This window comes from Cygnus atratus, chromosome 11, assembly GCF_013377495.2.
Source record: "Cygnus atratus isolate AKBS03 ecotype Queensland, Australia chromosome 11, CAtr_DNAZoo_HiC_assembly, whole genome shotgun sequence".
NCBI classification, from domain to species: Eukaryota; Metazoa; Chordata; class Aves; order Anseriformes; family Anatidae; genus Cygnus; species Cygnus atratus.
Window position 1 is genome coordinate 20,630,474 of NC_066372.1, and position 16,062 is coordinate 20,646,535.

The window sequence follows — 16,062 nt, forward strand, 5'->3', positions numbered from 1 at the left end:
CTTAATTCCTTTGTCATATGCGCATGAAGTAGTGGTGCTGCGTGTTCTAGATAAGCAGTGCATGCTGAAAGGGCCATCGGCTTAAATTTTGCAACAGCACGGAGGCTTTTAATGCCTTCTCTGGGTTGCATCTTGCACCGGGGACACCTCTGGTATCTTTTCGGGGGGAGGGGGTTGTACTTGCAGATCTGCCCTGCCACGCTTCCTCAGGCAGGAGCTGTCCTGTGTCCGGGGCTGCCCTGAACAGGCTGGGGGTGGAAAATCCCTGGGGACGGCCAAGGGGGGACGTGCTGGCGGTGGGTGAGCGGGATGCTGAGCGTGCTCTTTGCCCCGCAGATGTCATGGCGCCCGCAGTACCGCAGCTCCAAGTTCCGCAACGTCTACGGGAAGGTGGCGAGCCGGGAGCACTGCTTTGACGGCATCCCCATCACCAAGAACGTCCACGACAACCACTTCTGCGCCGTCAACGCCCGCTTCCTCGCCATCGTCACCGAGAGCGCCGGCGGCGGCTCCTTCCTCGTCATCCCGCTCGAGCAGGTGAGTGGCGCGGTCCCCGCTCAGAGCGCCCCAGGCACTCCCTGCGGCGTGGCGTGGCCCCCTCTGCTCTCCCTTAGCGGGGTGTCCTCGTGCTGGGGAGCTGGCTTGGGGAGTTGGGTTTATATTTTTTAGGAAGAAATTGCAACATTTGGATTCCACGACGTTTGCAGGGCAACAAATTTTCCAACTGGAAATATTCTGTTCTGTTCTATCCCATCCCATCCCATCCCATCCCACCCTACCCTACACATATCCATATCCATATTTATATCCATATCCATATTTATATCCATTTCCATATCCATATCCATATTTATATCCATATCCTATCCTATCCTATCCTATCCTATCCCATCCCATCCCATCCCATCCCATCCCATCCCATCCCATTCTTTCTGGTTCCGAAAGGCTTCTCCTGTTTTTGGCCTCTCCATGAGCACGTGCCCGCAGGCCGATGGCAGGCTGGGTGCTGGGCACGTCCCCACCTGACCTCGTGCAGCAGCAGAGGCCACACAGGTTTTCCACCCCCGTGTTTCACCAGCATGGCTTCCAAAAAGCCGGGGGGTCCCTGGGAGCCCCCGTCCTGCCCAGCAGGTCGCAGGTCCCTGCCCTGTACGTGAGCTGGGCCCCGTGGGCTCACCCATCAGATGTGGTGCTGCGGGCAGCCTGGGAGTGAGCGCACAGCTCTGCACCCAGATTTTCCACTGCAAAATCCCCGTCCCAGCCCCTTTAAGGCCAGGCTGTGCCCGCCGTGGTCCAGATGAGCTCTGCATCCTCGGCTGGCACAGCACAGCTCAGCACAGCTCAGCTCAGCACAGCTCAGTACAGCTCGGCACAGCTCGGCACAGCCTGCGGCTGCCCGGGTCCCGGCTGTGACTCATCTGCAGCAGCTCCAGAAGATAAGGAGGAACAAAACCACACCCGATCCGTCTCTTTCATTTCCATGTCCTCTCATGTGCTCTCTGTCCTGCCTCAGGGCTGGGGCGGCGGAACGCCTGGCCCCAGGGACGTCACCGGCCCCAAAGCCTTTCTAGCAGGGCTTTTGCTCCGTGCGCTGCAGCAGTGCCACCTCGAGCAGAATTTATTTTTAGGACTTCATCACCAAGCCGCAGCCCCTCACGAGCAGCTGATGTTTGGGAGCCACGTCCCGTGCCGTGCTGGGGGTTGGTTTGCAGCTGCACCAGCCCGGAGCACTGCACACAGGCACCGAGCACACTTCAGTGCTATTAATGCTCTTTGGAGCACGTACTCCTTCCCCTGCAGCATCGGGCTTTCTCTTCCCCACGAAGGCTTCCCTCAGCCCTTTGCAGGAGTGTCCACACGGATCTGGGCATCTCTCCTTGATGCAGCTTTAACCCCCCCCCGAAACAATTCAGCTAGCTCTGCAGAAGCCGCCCTGTCAGGAGCGGCCGCTTCTCCCCACGTAAAGTCCGCATCCCTTCTGCATTTTTATTTAATTTCTCGAGTAGCATCGGCTACAGATGGAAGAAATTATAATCAGCGTTTTAATTGCAGCGCACAGCTTGACTCTCATTAATATTCTGCAAACAAGGAGCTTTTCCTCAGCCGTCGGAGCGCTGCCGCCTGCATCTCTGCCTCCTGCCCCGTGCTGCGGCGTTGCCGGCACCGAGCCCCGGGCTGTGAGTGCGCCCATGCACACTCTGCTTGTTCGAGGCCCCAAATCCCAAGCTGCTAACCCAGGATTGCCAGAAAATCACCATTTTTTCCTGGCAAACAGACCGCAGTCCCAGCGGGATGAGAGCAGAGGGAGCGTGGTGCTGCTCGCAACCTGTTCACATGGGACCGTCGGCCCCCGTCGGAGCAGACCTTGGCTCTCCGTGTCAAGTGACTGCACGCTCCTTTGTACAACCTAATAATTTCATTATTTTTTTTTTAAATAGGAACTGATTAGCTCATTAAGAGTAAACTAATTTTCTTTGGAAATCGGCAGCCATCTAATTAATTGGCATCCATATTTAGCTGAACATAATTAAGGTAACCTAGATACCGCAGATCTGCTCAGGGTTTGATTTGCTGCCATCTTTCCTCTTTTTTTTTATTTTTTTTTATTTTATGCCCTCTGTCCTCGCCAGAAATCTTCCCCAGAAAACCCCTCTGCTTTGTGCTGGGAGTGACAATGCATTTGCATATGCCGGGCCATATGTTCCTCTGCACATCAGAAGCGCTGGGCCCTCAGCTGCGAGCCTGCCTTCGGGTGCTCAGCAGGAGCCAAACCCTGCTCCTTGGGAAGAAAGAGCTCGTGCAGGAGGCCTGGGATGTCCCCGAGCACGAACGTGGGGCTACCCAGGTCTGGTTTTGGGGAAGAAACCCCCTTTTGCAGTACCCTGTGAATGAGAGTGTGAGGGCAAAGGTGCTGAGCAAGAAGGAGCCGTGGGGTTATGGGAAAGCGAGGTTTTGGCCCATTTTTTTTTAAAATATCCTCACAAAAATCCTAAGAATACCAGAAGTGCTGTGTCCACATTTTAAATACTTTATTAATTGGATGATTGATTGGCACAGAATGGGCGTAACTGTGCTGTGCAAGTCACAGAGCGGAGCCTTTGCATCTTTGGGTTTCTGGATCACACCTCCCCAGGACCTGGAGGTGTCGGGGTGGTGGGGGTTTGGTCAGCTTCACATTAACGGGGCAGGGCTGGGGGCAGCCCCCAGGGAGGTGCAGCGTGCTGGGGGATGCTGCGGGGGGGCCCTGGGGAAGCCTCTGCAGAAGCGTGGCTCCTGGCGCTGCAGATTTCTGCTTCTGCAGGGGTAAAAAAAAAAATAAAAAGCGGCTTATTGTCCTCGGCTGGACAATGTTGTCTGGCTGTGCCGGGAAGAAGGGGAGAGGCAGGAGGAGGAGGAGGCTTTGTTTACCCACGGGAAGCTGCAGGCCAGGGCTGGTGCTCGTACCGGGCCGCTCTTGGAGCTGGGCTCGTGTGGGGCTGAGCCGCCGTGCCCGTGGGGTGGGCATGGAGACACCCCCGCCGTGTCCCCGCTGTCCTCGGGGGAGAGCTGTGGGGCAAAGCCCGAACCCCGCAGCAAGGAGCTGCCCGCAATTAGCGCTCGTCCCTTCGTTAACCGGGGCCGGCACAAAAGGACATGGCTTGGTGGCGGGGACCGACGGCGTGGCAGCCCCAAAATCTGCCCCCCCCCCCCCAAAATCTGCGCGGTCTGCCTGGCCCCGTAGCACCGCGGGATGCTTCTGTGGGTTTTTCTGTGCCTGATTTTGGATGGAGGGAGACATCTCCTTTTAGTCTAGAGATGAGCAGGGGGAAAAAATAAAGAAGACCTGAGGCTTACAGAATAAAGTCAGCACTTCAGTGCTTCGCCGTGCTCTGTCCTGGGGCGCAGACGTCCCAGCAGCTCTCAGGGAGGTGACGGGGAGCAGCGGGGGGGGGGGGGGTCAGGCCGGGTGCTGACCCCCTGCAGCCCCATATGGCCGTGAGGTGCCCACCACGGACAGGGGACAGCGCGGGGGGGCCCCGCTGTAGGCTCTCGGTGCAGCCCTGCGGCCACTGCCTGCACCCTCTGCCGGCTAAAGCGGAGAGAAGGCCCGGCCTCGCTGTTACCAGCGGGCAGGGGGTTATTTTTAGTGTCCATAATCCCATTTAACGGGAGCATTATGAGGGCTTTTGTCTTTTTAATTAACAAGCTTGATCCCAGCTGCTGCTTTTATGGTGTGGATAAATACCTCTGCAGCGAGGCTTCAGCTCCTAATTGGAGCACATCGCTGTCTGTGCGCGCGGCTTTGGTGTTCGGTGTTTGGGTCTGGCGTGGCTGGAGAAGTTTCTGTTACCCAAAATTCGGATAACAGACGTGCCGCAGTGTGGCTGGGCAGAAGATGGATGTTTTTAGCCCACCGGAGTATTTATATTGCATGAGGGGAGCGGCTGCCATTTCAGCCTCCATCCTGGCCAAAGCAACGACGTGGATTTCTTTCCCTGCTCTGCCTCGCACGGTTGCCTTGTGCCTAAAGGAGACGGGGTCCTTGTGCAGCGCTGGGGAGCGCCCGCTGGAGGAGACTGGAGGAGGCTGGTGGAGGCTGGTGGAAGATGGAGGAGGCTGGTGGAAGATGGAGGAGGCTGGAGGAGGCTCTCTCACACCTCTCTGCGGTGGCACCGGTGCTGCTCTCCGGCCGTGCACCAGCTGAGCGCGGTGGGAGGTGGCGGCGTGCATGTTCTCAGTGCCACCTCCTCCTCCGAGGCTGGCTCTGGCCACGGGCGTCCTGGCAGAAGGGAGGCGGGGAGAGGCTTGGGGCATCTCTTTATTCACTTGTTGGGCAGGAACATCTCCTTCCGTCTGCACGTGGGAATTTCCTTTGGTGTTTTCCCCCAAAATATTTTTATTTTTTTTTGCCGTCTCTCAGTGCACCGCCTCCGCTGGCCGAGCTGCTCAGGAACTTGCCCGCTCCTTGCTCAAACAACTCCCCGTGCAGACGCGGTGCCCGGCTGTGCCTGCAGCTCTCTGAACCCCTGGGTCTTGTGCCGGCAGTGCATCACTTGCCATGGCTTTTTTGGGTCCCTGCCAAGGATTTGTCCAATTTCTCTCCTGCCTGTGCTGGTTCAGTTGGAATTGGCTCCTGATGAAAACCGAGTCACCTGCGGTGACCTCTCTGTGTGCCCAAATCAGCGGGGGCCTCCCCCAGGCCAGCGAAATCTGTGTGATTTTCTCCTCTTTTGGTTCTTGAGGAAGAGAGACCTCCTTTAAAGAAGACAGCTGCAAATATATTTACTCTCAATCTCAGCCACTAGAGACCTGTGTGTACTCGAGGATTTCCGAGGAAACCCTGCAAATCCCGGGCAGCTCGGGCAGACCTCCCCTGATCCCTGCAAAACCAGCAGGAGGTCGGGGAGCTGCGGGGGGAGACGAGGAAGAGAAGGACCTGGAAGGGCCCTTGGGGCTGTGCTGGGCTGGACTCGGGCATCAGAATCGCTTCCAGCAGGGCCTGGACAATTCACAGGGCTTGCAAGGAAAGCCTCAAGGAGGAAGAAGGCTTTTCCCATCCCAGTGGTGGTGGTGTCTGTCCTGGGGCCATGTGTCTGCCCATCCTGGGGCTCTGCATGCTGCTGGTGCATCTGAGCCGTTCCCGGGGGAAGCTTCCTTAGCCATCGCGCAGCAAGGTGACCGAATTAAGCCACCTGCACAATTCCCTGCCCTTTATTTCCCCTTCTCCCTGCAGGCACAGTACAAAGCCCTTCTCCATCCAAAGCCCTCTGCTGCAGCGGCCGTGCGAGGGCAGGCCCTGGGCGGCTGCAGTTGCAGGAAGCATCGCTCCTTCCAGCCCTTGCCCTGAAAATGCCAGAGCTGCCATTGCCTGGGGGCAAAGCCCGTCTGTCCCTCTAAGGAGCTGGTATTTGGGTCACGGAGCTTCGGGCAGCCCGAGGCAAGGACCCGGCCTCGGTGTGGGATTAGGATTCACTGCAGCTCACCGTGCTGCTGCCAAGGTGCCTCTGGGAATGGCAGCCCGGGAGGCTGGGGCCTGAACCCCTGTTTTTTTTAATTTTTTTCTTCCCTTTTTGCTGCTATTCTCACTGCTTCCACTCAGCCTGAGGCTCCTTCTCCTCTCGGAGGTGAACCTGGGCATGGGAACAAGCCCACCGCTGCCCCGGGCTGTGTTTGCCTCGTTTTAATCAGAACTCCTGGCTTCTTGGGCAGGAACTACTACTAGTAACCAAACCCCGCTTTGTCCTCCTGAAAGCCTAATGAATTTTGACAAAAAACATCAAATCTACTTTGCAAAGAAAATTACTCAGCTGGTTGCCCAGAATTAAAGTGATTGCACATTAGCTCGTGCAGTTAAAAGGTCTGTCCTCCCGGAATTCGGCAGCTGCTGCGCGCATCCCTGCTCCAGACAGTGTGCTAGTAATGTGCTAATGCAAATGGGAAAATAGAGGGAAAGCCAGATAATCCGCGCTGTTCGGGTAGGTGATGGCTGCTGTCATACTTAATATAATAGCCTGTAAAGCCGTGCTTGGCATCCCATTAATTCCCGGGAGGTGGCAGGAGGGAGGGGGATGCTGGCTGCGACCAGGCGGCCGAGCTCAGCAGTAACATGGCGAGGTGGCTGCTTCATTCCCCTCCACTTCCAGGGGTTCACCTCGGCGTTCCCCTTCCCAACCTGGCCTGCTGGGCCCTGAGCTCCATCCCTGCAGCTTGCACGTGCTGGGCCTTGCCCCTGCTGATGCTTGTGTGCAGGATGAGGCCCTAAGTGCACCAGCTCCAGGGATGGGGGTGCAGGACTGAGCGCTCCCCAGCTCCTCCCTGGCTGTGCAGAACTTTATTATTATTATTTATTATTTTATTATTATTATTATTTTCCATTGGAAAACATGAAGACCGTGATAACGGCAGCGGCTGACCCAGGGGCTCTGCAGCTCTCGCTGCCATATCGTTGCAGACGGGCAGAATTATAAACGTTTAGGTGCTCAGAGCACACCGAAATGATGCTTTCGGCACCTGGAGGAGGATGCGGCGCATCCTTAGGTGCTCGTCACGGGGCCGCCCTAACCCAGCCTGGCATCAGTGGCTGTCGGGAAGGGACCAGGGGCAGCGGTGCGGTGACCCTGCCATGGGCATGGAGAACGTGTCGGTGTGTTCACACCGAAGGGAACAGCAGCAGGCACCTGATTTTTCCCTTTTCCCCAATAAGTGAACTGCTCACACATCCGCATCCCTGGTGCTGTAAGGCCAGGCTGGTTCTCATCTCATACCCGGGCTGTGTCTGAGGGATGCCTTAGAGCTGCTCTATCAATCTGAGCAAGATCTGGCTCCTTGCTGTACAAATAACCCCAGTTTACGAGACAAACAGCCCCCAGGGGGTGAGATTTCCCCGGGCACGGCAGCAGCAGCAGCCTGGTGCACATCCCTGAGCGAGCGGCCGCCTGGAGCTGCCGGCATTTTGCAGGATGGATCCTACACAAAAACTGCAGACCGCAGGGATTGCTGTGTGCAAAGCCCGCTGCTTTTCTTCTCTGGTTAGCTTTGCACTTCCAGTTGAAATGCTCATTTCTGTGCGTGCCAAGGGAAGCTGCGGGGCTGGGTTTTGCTCTGGGGGCATTTGGGGAAGCGCCTGCTGGACGCGGGCCATTTTTCCTTGTGTTTCCCAGTGCCTCGCGTGATGGCTTTCTGCACTGTCATGCTACAAGTGAGCCGTCCAAAAGCAGCATCACCGGTTGATGGAAAGCAGGCTCCGGGATCTGCGACCGGCCCCGCTTCACCGTGCAATTAGCAAGCTGCGTCTCCCCGGGAGCAAATTAATTCAGATAAATCCTCCCAGCAGCAATGGTGCAAGGGCGAGCTGCTGGGCCTGATCCGGCTGCGCAGAGCACTCCTGGCCATTGCCCTTGGCTGCGGACACGTAAAATGCAGCTCGGTGTCCTCCCCGCGTTGCTTTACTTGTGTTAAAGGAAGCCAGGGGCTCGATACTCCGAAAGGTCAGAGCTGGAAGGACTATGAAATATTCAGCGGCTGTGTCGCGCTGACCTACTTTGCACGCTCCGAAGCTTGCCACCCCCTCCTGGCGGGCGCTGCAGGGGTGCCTGGGGGTGCAGAAAGGACCAGGGAAAGGAAACAGGGGGGGCTGTGGGGTCCCGGCTGTGGCACGAGGAGCTTTTGTGCTGGTACAGCAGGATGCTGAGCATTGGGCTGTGCCGTGCGCCCTCGTCTGCTGCCGCTGCCCTCGCCCTGCTGGCGAGACTGGACCGTCCTAAAGGTCTTGCCAGGGTTTCCATCCCTGTGAAAGGATCGCCTCAAATGGCCTGGTGTAGCTGGTGCGTTATTAGCATCGTTAAGCAAGAGCATTTGTGGTCCCAAAGTCACGGGGGATTTGTTAAGTGGAGTACATTTAGCCTTGTTCGACATTGCTTGCGAAGTTCAGGAGGAAAGTACCAACTGATTCCTAACTGACCTAGTGGCTGATCCTCCCAGGGACGAGTTCGGTGCCTCTCAAGTCAGTTCCAGCCCTTTTTTCATGTGTTTTTGGGTGGTCATACAGAGATTTCTTACTAAAATCCCCAGCTGGTGGTGTCTCCCCCTGCAGATGCCTGGGGGCTCATGCGGAGCAGTCCTGTTTGCAAAAACCTCTTCTCCTGCGGGGTTCAGCTGAGCCACACCGGGGAAAAACCATCCTGGGGTGAACTACGGAGCCTGCTCTCCTAAGGGATCCAGCCTTAAAAAGATCACCTTTATCGCTAAATTCTGTATATTTTATTTTTAATTGCAGACAGGCCGGATTGAGCCAAACTACCCCAAAGTGTGCGGTCACCAGGGCAATGTGCTCGACATCAAGTGGAACCCCTTCATCGAGAACATCATCGCGTCCTGCTCCGAGGACACCTCGGTGAGTGGAGACATTTGTTTGGGGCTGGCTCCGCGCATCCTCCCGCGGCTCTGCTCATCCTCCCGCTGGTGGCACGGCGAGCTCACCGAGGGGGAGCAGAGATGGGCACAGAAAAATGGGCAAATCGTGCAAAAAGCAGGCAAAAACCTATGGGGTGTCATCGGCGCGGCGGCTGATGCGTCGAGTAGCGAACGTGGATCAGGCCGTCCGTGTTTGGCTGATGCTCGCCTCCTCTTTATTTTCGGGGTGCAAACACGTCCGTCCCAAAGGGGGTCTCACAAGGAGAAAAGCCTCGTGCAAGGGAGACAGCCCCAACCCCTCGCCTGTTCTGCACGGCTCGGGGTGACCCAGTTCCGACAGCTCACAAATCTGCCGCGCCTGCTCCGAGCCTTGCAGTGCACGAGACCTCCTCGTGCCTCACCCTCCCCTTCAGCTCGGTGTGTCGGCGTTTTTTATTAGCCCAAAGCCTGTCAAGGAAGATTTTGAGTGGGGGAAAAAAATTCAGAGCATGGCCGTGAATCACGGAGAGCTGTCTCCCACCTTAGGTTACATCTTCTACACACAGCTGTGGGGGAAGAGGAGGTGCTGGGAGGGATGGTGCTGGGAAGGCCTCCTGAGCCATCGCCGCTGCGTCGTTAAACCTGGGAAATCCAATTAATTGGCCCTGGGGCTGTCCCGTGGTGGGGCGTTCCCCTGATGGGGATGTGCTGGAGGGGACGGTCCCCACGGGCTCGCTGCTCCTGATGCCACCCCATGCCTGGGGTGCTGCGATGGGCACGCTGTCAAACTCCCATCCACAAATACCTCGAGGTCCCTGCTCGGTAACGGCTCCCCCCTGGGGACAAGGCCCGTTAATTAATTATCAGGGGACAATTAGCACAGCAGCGCCTCCAGCCCCTGGTTCCCTCTGCAGTGCTGCCGTGCTGCTGAAATGCTGGGGGCTGCAGCGCGGTGCCGTCTTTGCAGCACACGTCTCCCTGAAGAAAGGGGCATTTCGGGGCAAATCACACCCAGTTTTATCCCGTTCCCTGACACCCAGTTTGTAACCAGCCGCTCTCACAAGCTGCCCCTCGAGCATCCAGCCACCGGGGTTGGCTGTTCCTCGTGTGATGCCCTGTTTGAAAGCCTCTGACATCCTCAATCATCTGATTCAGCCCGACCGACCTCTTAACTGCACCTCTTGTAACTCCGTTTGCTCTGCATGCCGTGCAACCCCCAACCCATGCAACCCCAAACTCCTGCTTGCTGGTGGGAGCGACGGGGCCAAGAGGCTGGTGGGGCTCAGCTCCATCCCAGTGGCCTGCAATGGCAACGAGAGCATTATAAATGCTTTTTGATGGCTTTATCTGGAGCTGTTTAATCGAGGAGATGCTGAAAAAGCCTTATTTTGCCCCAGCACCTTGCCTCCTGTTGTCCAACAAAAGCTTGCTGTGCCAAAGCTTTTGCGGTTAGTTTTAACCCCACGGCACCAGCTGCCCGTGAGGAGCAGCCCAAAGCCCCTCTGGGTGGGGGACGGGGGCCTCGGGGGGTCTCCAAAGCCCCCCCTGACACGCGCCCCGTCCCGCAGGTGCGGATATGGGAGATCCCCGAGGGCGGCCTGAAGAGGAACATGACGGAGGCCGTCCTGGAGCTGTACGGGCACAGCCGGCGCGTCGGCCTGGTCGAGTGGCACCCCACCACCAACAACATCCTCTTCAGCGCGGGCTACGACTATAAGGTGAGCCCCAGCCCTGCACCGTGGCACCAGTGGGAAGCACCTGCATGCGCCAGGGCAGGACCTCAGTGTCCGAAATCCACCCCCGGTGATGGCCAAATGCCCGTGTGCGTGGTGCCTGGCACCCCCTGGCAGGGGCTGCGTGGGTTTGGCACAAACGCCAGCCCCAGAAGGGTGGGTGAGGAGCTCTGGAGGGGCTGAGCGAGCGGTTTCAGCTGCGAAATAGATCTTGGGATGGCCAAAATGCAGCCTCGCCCCGCCTCCGCAGGTCCTCATCTGGAACCTGGACATCGGGGAGCCCGTCAAGATGATCGACTGCCACACGGACGTCATCCTCTGCATGTCCTTCAACACGGACGGCAGCCTGCTGGCCACCTCCTGCAAGGACAAGAAGCTGCGGGTGGTGGAGCCGCGCTCCGGCAGGGTGCTGCAGGTGCGGGGTCCCCGGTGAGGGTTTGGGGTTGGGGGCATGGGGAGGAATCTCACCGAGACACGGAGTGACGTCCTCGGGGTACCGCTGGTACTCACAGCGCGACTTGGTGGGATGCGATGGAAATCAGGGGGGAGAAAATGGGTTGTTTAGGGGAAGGCGGTGGTTTCTCGGTGATGTCCGACACCTGTCCTGTCCTGTCCTGCAGGAGGCCAGCTGCAAGAACCACCGCGTCAACCGCGTGGTCTTCCTGGGCAGCACGAAGCGGCTGCTCACCACGGGGGTCTCGCGCTGGAACACGCGGCAGATCGCCCTGTGGGACCAGGTAAGGGCCAGGCCCCATCCCAGCCCCGCATCCTCTAGCCCTTCGGGCTGCCCTCACCCCACAATGGGGTGCCCCAACCCCCAAAATCCCATACTGGGGGGCCGGGAGGGCCCCATCCAGGACAAAGCCTCACTGGGGACCCCCTGCTCTGCAGCCCCTGGCTGGGGACCAGGACATCTCCTGCCATGGTGCCGCGGGGCAAGGCAGTGGGTTTGTCTCCGGACATTTTCGTTGCCAGGCTATTAACTGCAGTTTTCCCCTTGCGCAGGAGGATCTGTCCATGCCCCTCATCGAGGAGGAGATCGACGGGCTCTCGGGGCTGCTCTTCCCTTTCTACGACGCGGACACCCACATGCTGTACCTGGCTGGCAAGGTGCGCTTGGCGAGGCCGGGGGGCCGGGGGCTGTTATCGGGGTCTTTGTCCAGCCCCGTACCCAACAAAGCCCTAAACCTGCCCTCCTCCCGCGCTCGCTCCAGGGTGACGGCAACATTCGGTACTACGAAATCGGCTCGGAGAAGCCCTACCTGAGCTATCTCATGGAGTTTCGCTCTCCGGCCCCGCAGAAAGGACTGGGTAAGGATTGCTGTGCCGCTCGCCCTCCGCTGCTGAACCTGAACGTGCAAAAGGTAGCTGGCAGAAAGTGCCTAATTAAACGGTGCAGGTAATTGTGTTCTGCCATCAGCTGGTGCTGTGGCTGCCGCGGGGCTGCAGAAATGTCACATTTCCGTGCTGTCCTTCCCGAGATGCGCCGAGCCGTGGTCCCTGCCAGCAGCACGCCCGGTGACTCCCCCTGCGTGCTGTCACACGGCTGCAGCAAGGGACCTCAGCCGCCGCTTGCTGGGATTTTTTCCTCACTAAAAGCTGCTCGTCCCTGTCCCACTTCCCCCTGCAAATGCCCCCGGTGTGGCCCTGCCTGCACCCCAGGCCCCCGGGATGCCTTCGGTGAGGGTTTGGGTCTTGTGGTGAAGAACCGTGGCTTTTGGGGTCCTGCACGCCGTGGAGCTGGCCGGGTCCCAGCGTTTGCAGCACTTGGGGGGGTTATTGCCCGGGGGGGGGGGGGTCATTTTCCATGCCTCGTCTGCAGGGGTGATGCCAAAGCACGGGCTGGATGTGTCGGCCTGCGAGGTCTTCCGCTTCTACAAGCTCGTCACCCTCAAGGGGCTTATCGAGCCCATCTCCATGATCGTGCCAAGGAGGGTGAGTCCCCGGGGAGCGTGCAGGCGGGGGGAGGACACGGCTGGGGCTGAGCAGCACCCCTGGGTGCCCAAAACTGGCCCGGCTTCACCCTTGGCTGCCTGCTGGAGTCCCCCTGCTGCCTCTCCCTGCCTTGTCGCTTCAGTTCCCAGCCAGATGGGCAGCCCCTGGCTTTCTGCCCGTAGACCAAACGCCCCCTATGAACCCCACGGTGCAGTGCTCGGCAGGGACAAAGCCCTTGAAGGTCCCGTATAGCCCCGTGCAGCCCTGGTATCATTTTCTTGCGGAGCATGAGCTAAACGGGCATCACTCGGATGCTTTATTTCTGAGTTGACTTAATGGGGTAAACACCAGCTCGTTATTTGTAACCAGCCTGTGCGGCTGCCTTCCTGCACGCCGAGGGAGGGAGGGAGGGAGCTGCTGCTCGCAGCGCTTTGGGTGGGTTTGGGAGCACGTTTATGGAGGCCGCTGCTTTTATTTCCCCACATCTGTAGTCGGAGACGTACCAAGAGGACATCTACCCCATGACTCCAGGCACGGAGCCGGCCCTGACGCCGGACGAGTGGCTGAGCGGGGTGAACAGAGGTAAAACCATGACGGTGCCGGGGGTGTCCGTGGGTCTGTCTGTGCGGGGATGCACTGGGGTCGCGGGTGATTGTCCTGGTTTGGGGGAAAGCCCCAAAAGCGGCCCCTGCTCACCCCTCCTCCACCCCCCCAGATCCCATCCTGATGTCGCTGAAGGAGGGCTACAAGAAGACGTCCAAAATCGTCTTTAAGGCGCCGGTGAGAGAGAAGAGGGGCGTCGTGGTGAACGGCATCGACCTGCTGGAGAACGTGCCGCCCCGCACGGAGAACGAGGTAGGGCAGCGCCGCGCGGCCGCATCCAGCCCAGCGCTGCGCCCCAGGAGCAGCCCCACTACCATTAGCACAGCCACAGGATGGATGGGTTTGGGGAACGAGGTGTCCCCCATTTTTACCCCCATTTGCAGCATTTTACCCCCGTTGCAGCACAGTGCCGGCAGCTCAGGGCAGCCCACTTTACCCGCGGAGCACCCCGGCGGAGCGGCGTTACGCTCCTGAAAGCTTTGCCTGAAATCCTCCCCTGGAAAAACACGGGGAGGTGCTGGGGGAGCGTGGCTGGGTGCATTTCCAGAGGGCTCTGCTCTTTTCGTGCCTGCAAAACTCATGTGTGCTGGCTGCCGCTGGGCAGGGAGGGGAAAATTCCTCTGCAGCGCTGTGGCTGCGGCGCCTTGGAAAAGCCGCGGGGGCACGGAGCCGGATCCGTCCCTCCAGCTCCTGCCCCCCTTCTCCTTCCAGCTCCTTCGGATGTTCTTCCGGCAGCAGGACGAGATCCGGCGGCTGAAGGACGAGCTCTCGCAGAAAGACATACGGATCCGACAGCTACAGCTGGAGCTGAAAAACTTGCGCAACAGCCCGAAGAATAATTAACTTCCAGGGACGTTTTATAAATAAACTTTCTTTGTTTATACTCGCTCTTTAATTTTATTGTATCCACTTACACAGAATATGAGCCAGAAGCTGAGTGACCTGCCAAGAGCCCAGACGCTAACTGGAAAAACGTCCTTGTAGCCTCGTCTAGCACTAAAAACGGCCACGGGTTTTAAGCGACAGCTACTGCATGAAGGGAAGCCGGGCAGTGCTTGCACCCCCTTGCTTCTCGGAGTCGGTAGGCGAGCAGCGTCTTCTCCGTCGGGGCCGGACCGAGTGCGAGGGCAAGGCTGCACGTCCCTAGGAAAGCACCCCGGGGTGCCTCGCCATTGATTTTCTCCTATGCAAGGTGTGACAGCGATGCTCATCGCTGCGGGGCTGGGGTCGGGTCCGCGGGGCTGGCACGGGGCGGGCAGGGCTGCGTCCCCAGCCCACGGCTGCGAACCCGCCCGGCTGCACGCAGCCCTCTCCTCTGAAACCAATAAAAATTTAAAAAGGAAAAAAAAAAAAGAGAAAAGAAAAAAAAAGAGAGAAATGAAAAAAAAAAAAAAAAAGAAAAAAGAGGCTGGGTTTCCTAGACAGAGAGGGATTTTTTGCTCCTTAGCCCTCTGCAAAGCGGGACTTAACCGCCTCCTTTCCCCCGGGACGCGTGCCAGTGCCCTGGGGAGGGACTTGACGGGTGCAGCACATGCGTACAGTCACAGTGGTTGTGAACTAGGCCTCTAGCACAGGGAAAGAACCAAATACTGCTCGTTTTTCTCTCTCTCTTCTCACTGAGTCCAGTTGCTGAACTGCCAGTGCGACGGTTTCTCCTCCCTGTTCATTTACTTGTGCCCTGTACCCGACGCTTCCCTGTCTTTACGTTACATGTGCTGTCATCGCCTATTATTTATGCTACTACGGAATAGTGACAAAATAAAAGGTTTTCAAGATACCAAAACCTTGCTTGTCTTTTCTTTCTTCAAATTAAAAACAACCAAAAGCCCTGGGCACCCTGGAGGGTCCCAAAGGGCATTTTTGGGTGTTCACGAGGCTGTTCTCGGCCAGCACCGCAGCTCTTCCCCAGCTGGGGCAGTGCCTGTGGGGCTGGGTGATGTGGCCGGTGGCACAGCTCGATGTGGTGAGATGGGGGCACTTTGCTGGATGGGGAAGCAGCCAAGGATGCCAGGACCAGCCCCAGATTTGCAGGTCAAATGCTCAGGACAGCGGCCCTGGATCTTCCCTGGGCTCCATGGTGCAAGGTGTGCAGCCAGCACGTGCGAGCAAGAGGGCAGCACGGGGACACTGCACCACCAGGGCTGTGTTTCCCCGTGTACCCCTTCCCCTGGCCTTGTACCAACCCCGGCAGTCTCAGTGGTAAAAATGCTTGGTTGGAAAGAGAGTTTTAAGCTTTTTTTTTATTTTATTTTATTTTATTTATTTTATTTTATTTTATTTTATTTTTATTCTATTTCATTTTTCCTGGAGTTGAGAAGTGTGTTATAATTTGGCGACCGGAATGGAGTTTCCTGCTTTTATCACTCCTCATATTTAGAAGGAGGTGCGTCCCTAGGAAATTAACTCTATTTGAGGATTATTAAAGTCTTGGCTGCTTCCTTACTTCCAAAAGCCCTGCCTGCTCCCGGAGCTCAGCCACGCGTTCAGAGCAGCGATGTCCTGGTCCTGCTTGGGGTTATTTATGGCCGTGGCCTTATTCAGAGGCGGTGTGCTGGGACTGATTTCACTAAATTATCCTTCATAAGGGAAGAGCGAACGTGTCTCCGTGTCTCCGAAGCTCCCGGAATCCACACAAAGCGAGCCCAATTACAGCTGCGGGCGGTGATGATTAATGAGGCCATTAGCATACCTGCAAGCATCAGCACAAATCGGGAGCCCTGGGCCTGTGCTGCAGGTGAGGGGGACGCGGGTGCCCGTCCCCATCCCCTGCTCCCCAGCTCGTCCTCTCGGCTCCACCAAACCCCTGCCAGCAGCCCTGGAGGCTGCGCACCCCTGGGTGCCTGCAGGGGGTGGCTGCAGGGGGGACATTTGCAGAAGGGGCTCCCGAAGCGTCCCCGCTGTGCTCGGGCTTTGCCAAAAC

The 16,062-nt window shown here is 57.9% G+C and overlaps 1 protein-coding gene across 1 annotated transcript; it reads left to right on the forward strand.

The window, feature by feature from the left end:
- The first annotated feature begins 327 nt into the window (after positions 1 to 327).
- On the forward strand, positions 328 to 14,587 carry CORO2B (coronin 2B). Its single transcript, XM_035569427.1, has 11 exons — positions 328 to 537; positions 8,756 to 8,872; positions 10,440 to 10,589; positions 10,855 to 11,019; positions 11,225 to 11,341; positions 11,610 to 11,714; positions 11,819 to 11,915; positions 12,427 to 12,539; positions 13,031 to 13,121; positions 13,255 to 13,394; positions 13,854 to 14,587. Exons 1-11 carry the CDS (start codon positions 337 to 339, stop codon positions 13,983 to 13,985), a joined length of 1,428 nt encoding a protein of 475 aa, XP_035425320.1. The 5' UTR covers positions 328 to 336; the 3' UTR covers positions 13,986 to 14,587.
- The last annotated feature ends 1,475 nt before the right edge of the window (positions 14,588 to 16,062 follow it).

What these genes read in the sequence shown, in the direction of transcription:
- CORO2B (XM_035569427.1), top strand. Translation starts at nt 337, where the DNA reads ATGTCATGGCGCCCGCAGTACCGCAGCTCCAAGTTCCGCAACGTCTAC. An exon ending in AGATCGCCCTGTGGGACCAG is followed by an intron (nt 11,342 to 11,609) that starts GTAAGGGCCAGG and finishes CCCCTTGCGCAG; the next exon opens with GAGGATCTGTCCATGCCCCT. An exon ending in GCTGAGCGGGGTGAACAGAG is followed by an intron (nt 13,122 to 13,254) that starts GTAAAACCATGA and finishes CCACCCCCCCAG; the next exon opens with ATCCCATCCTGATGTCGCTG.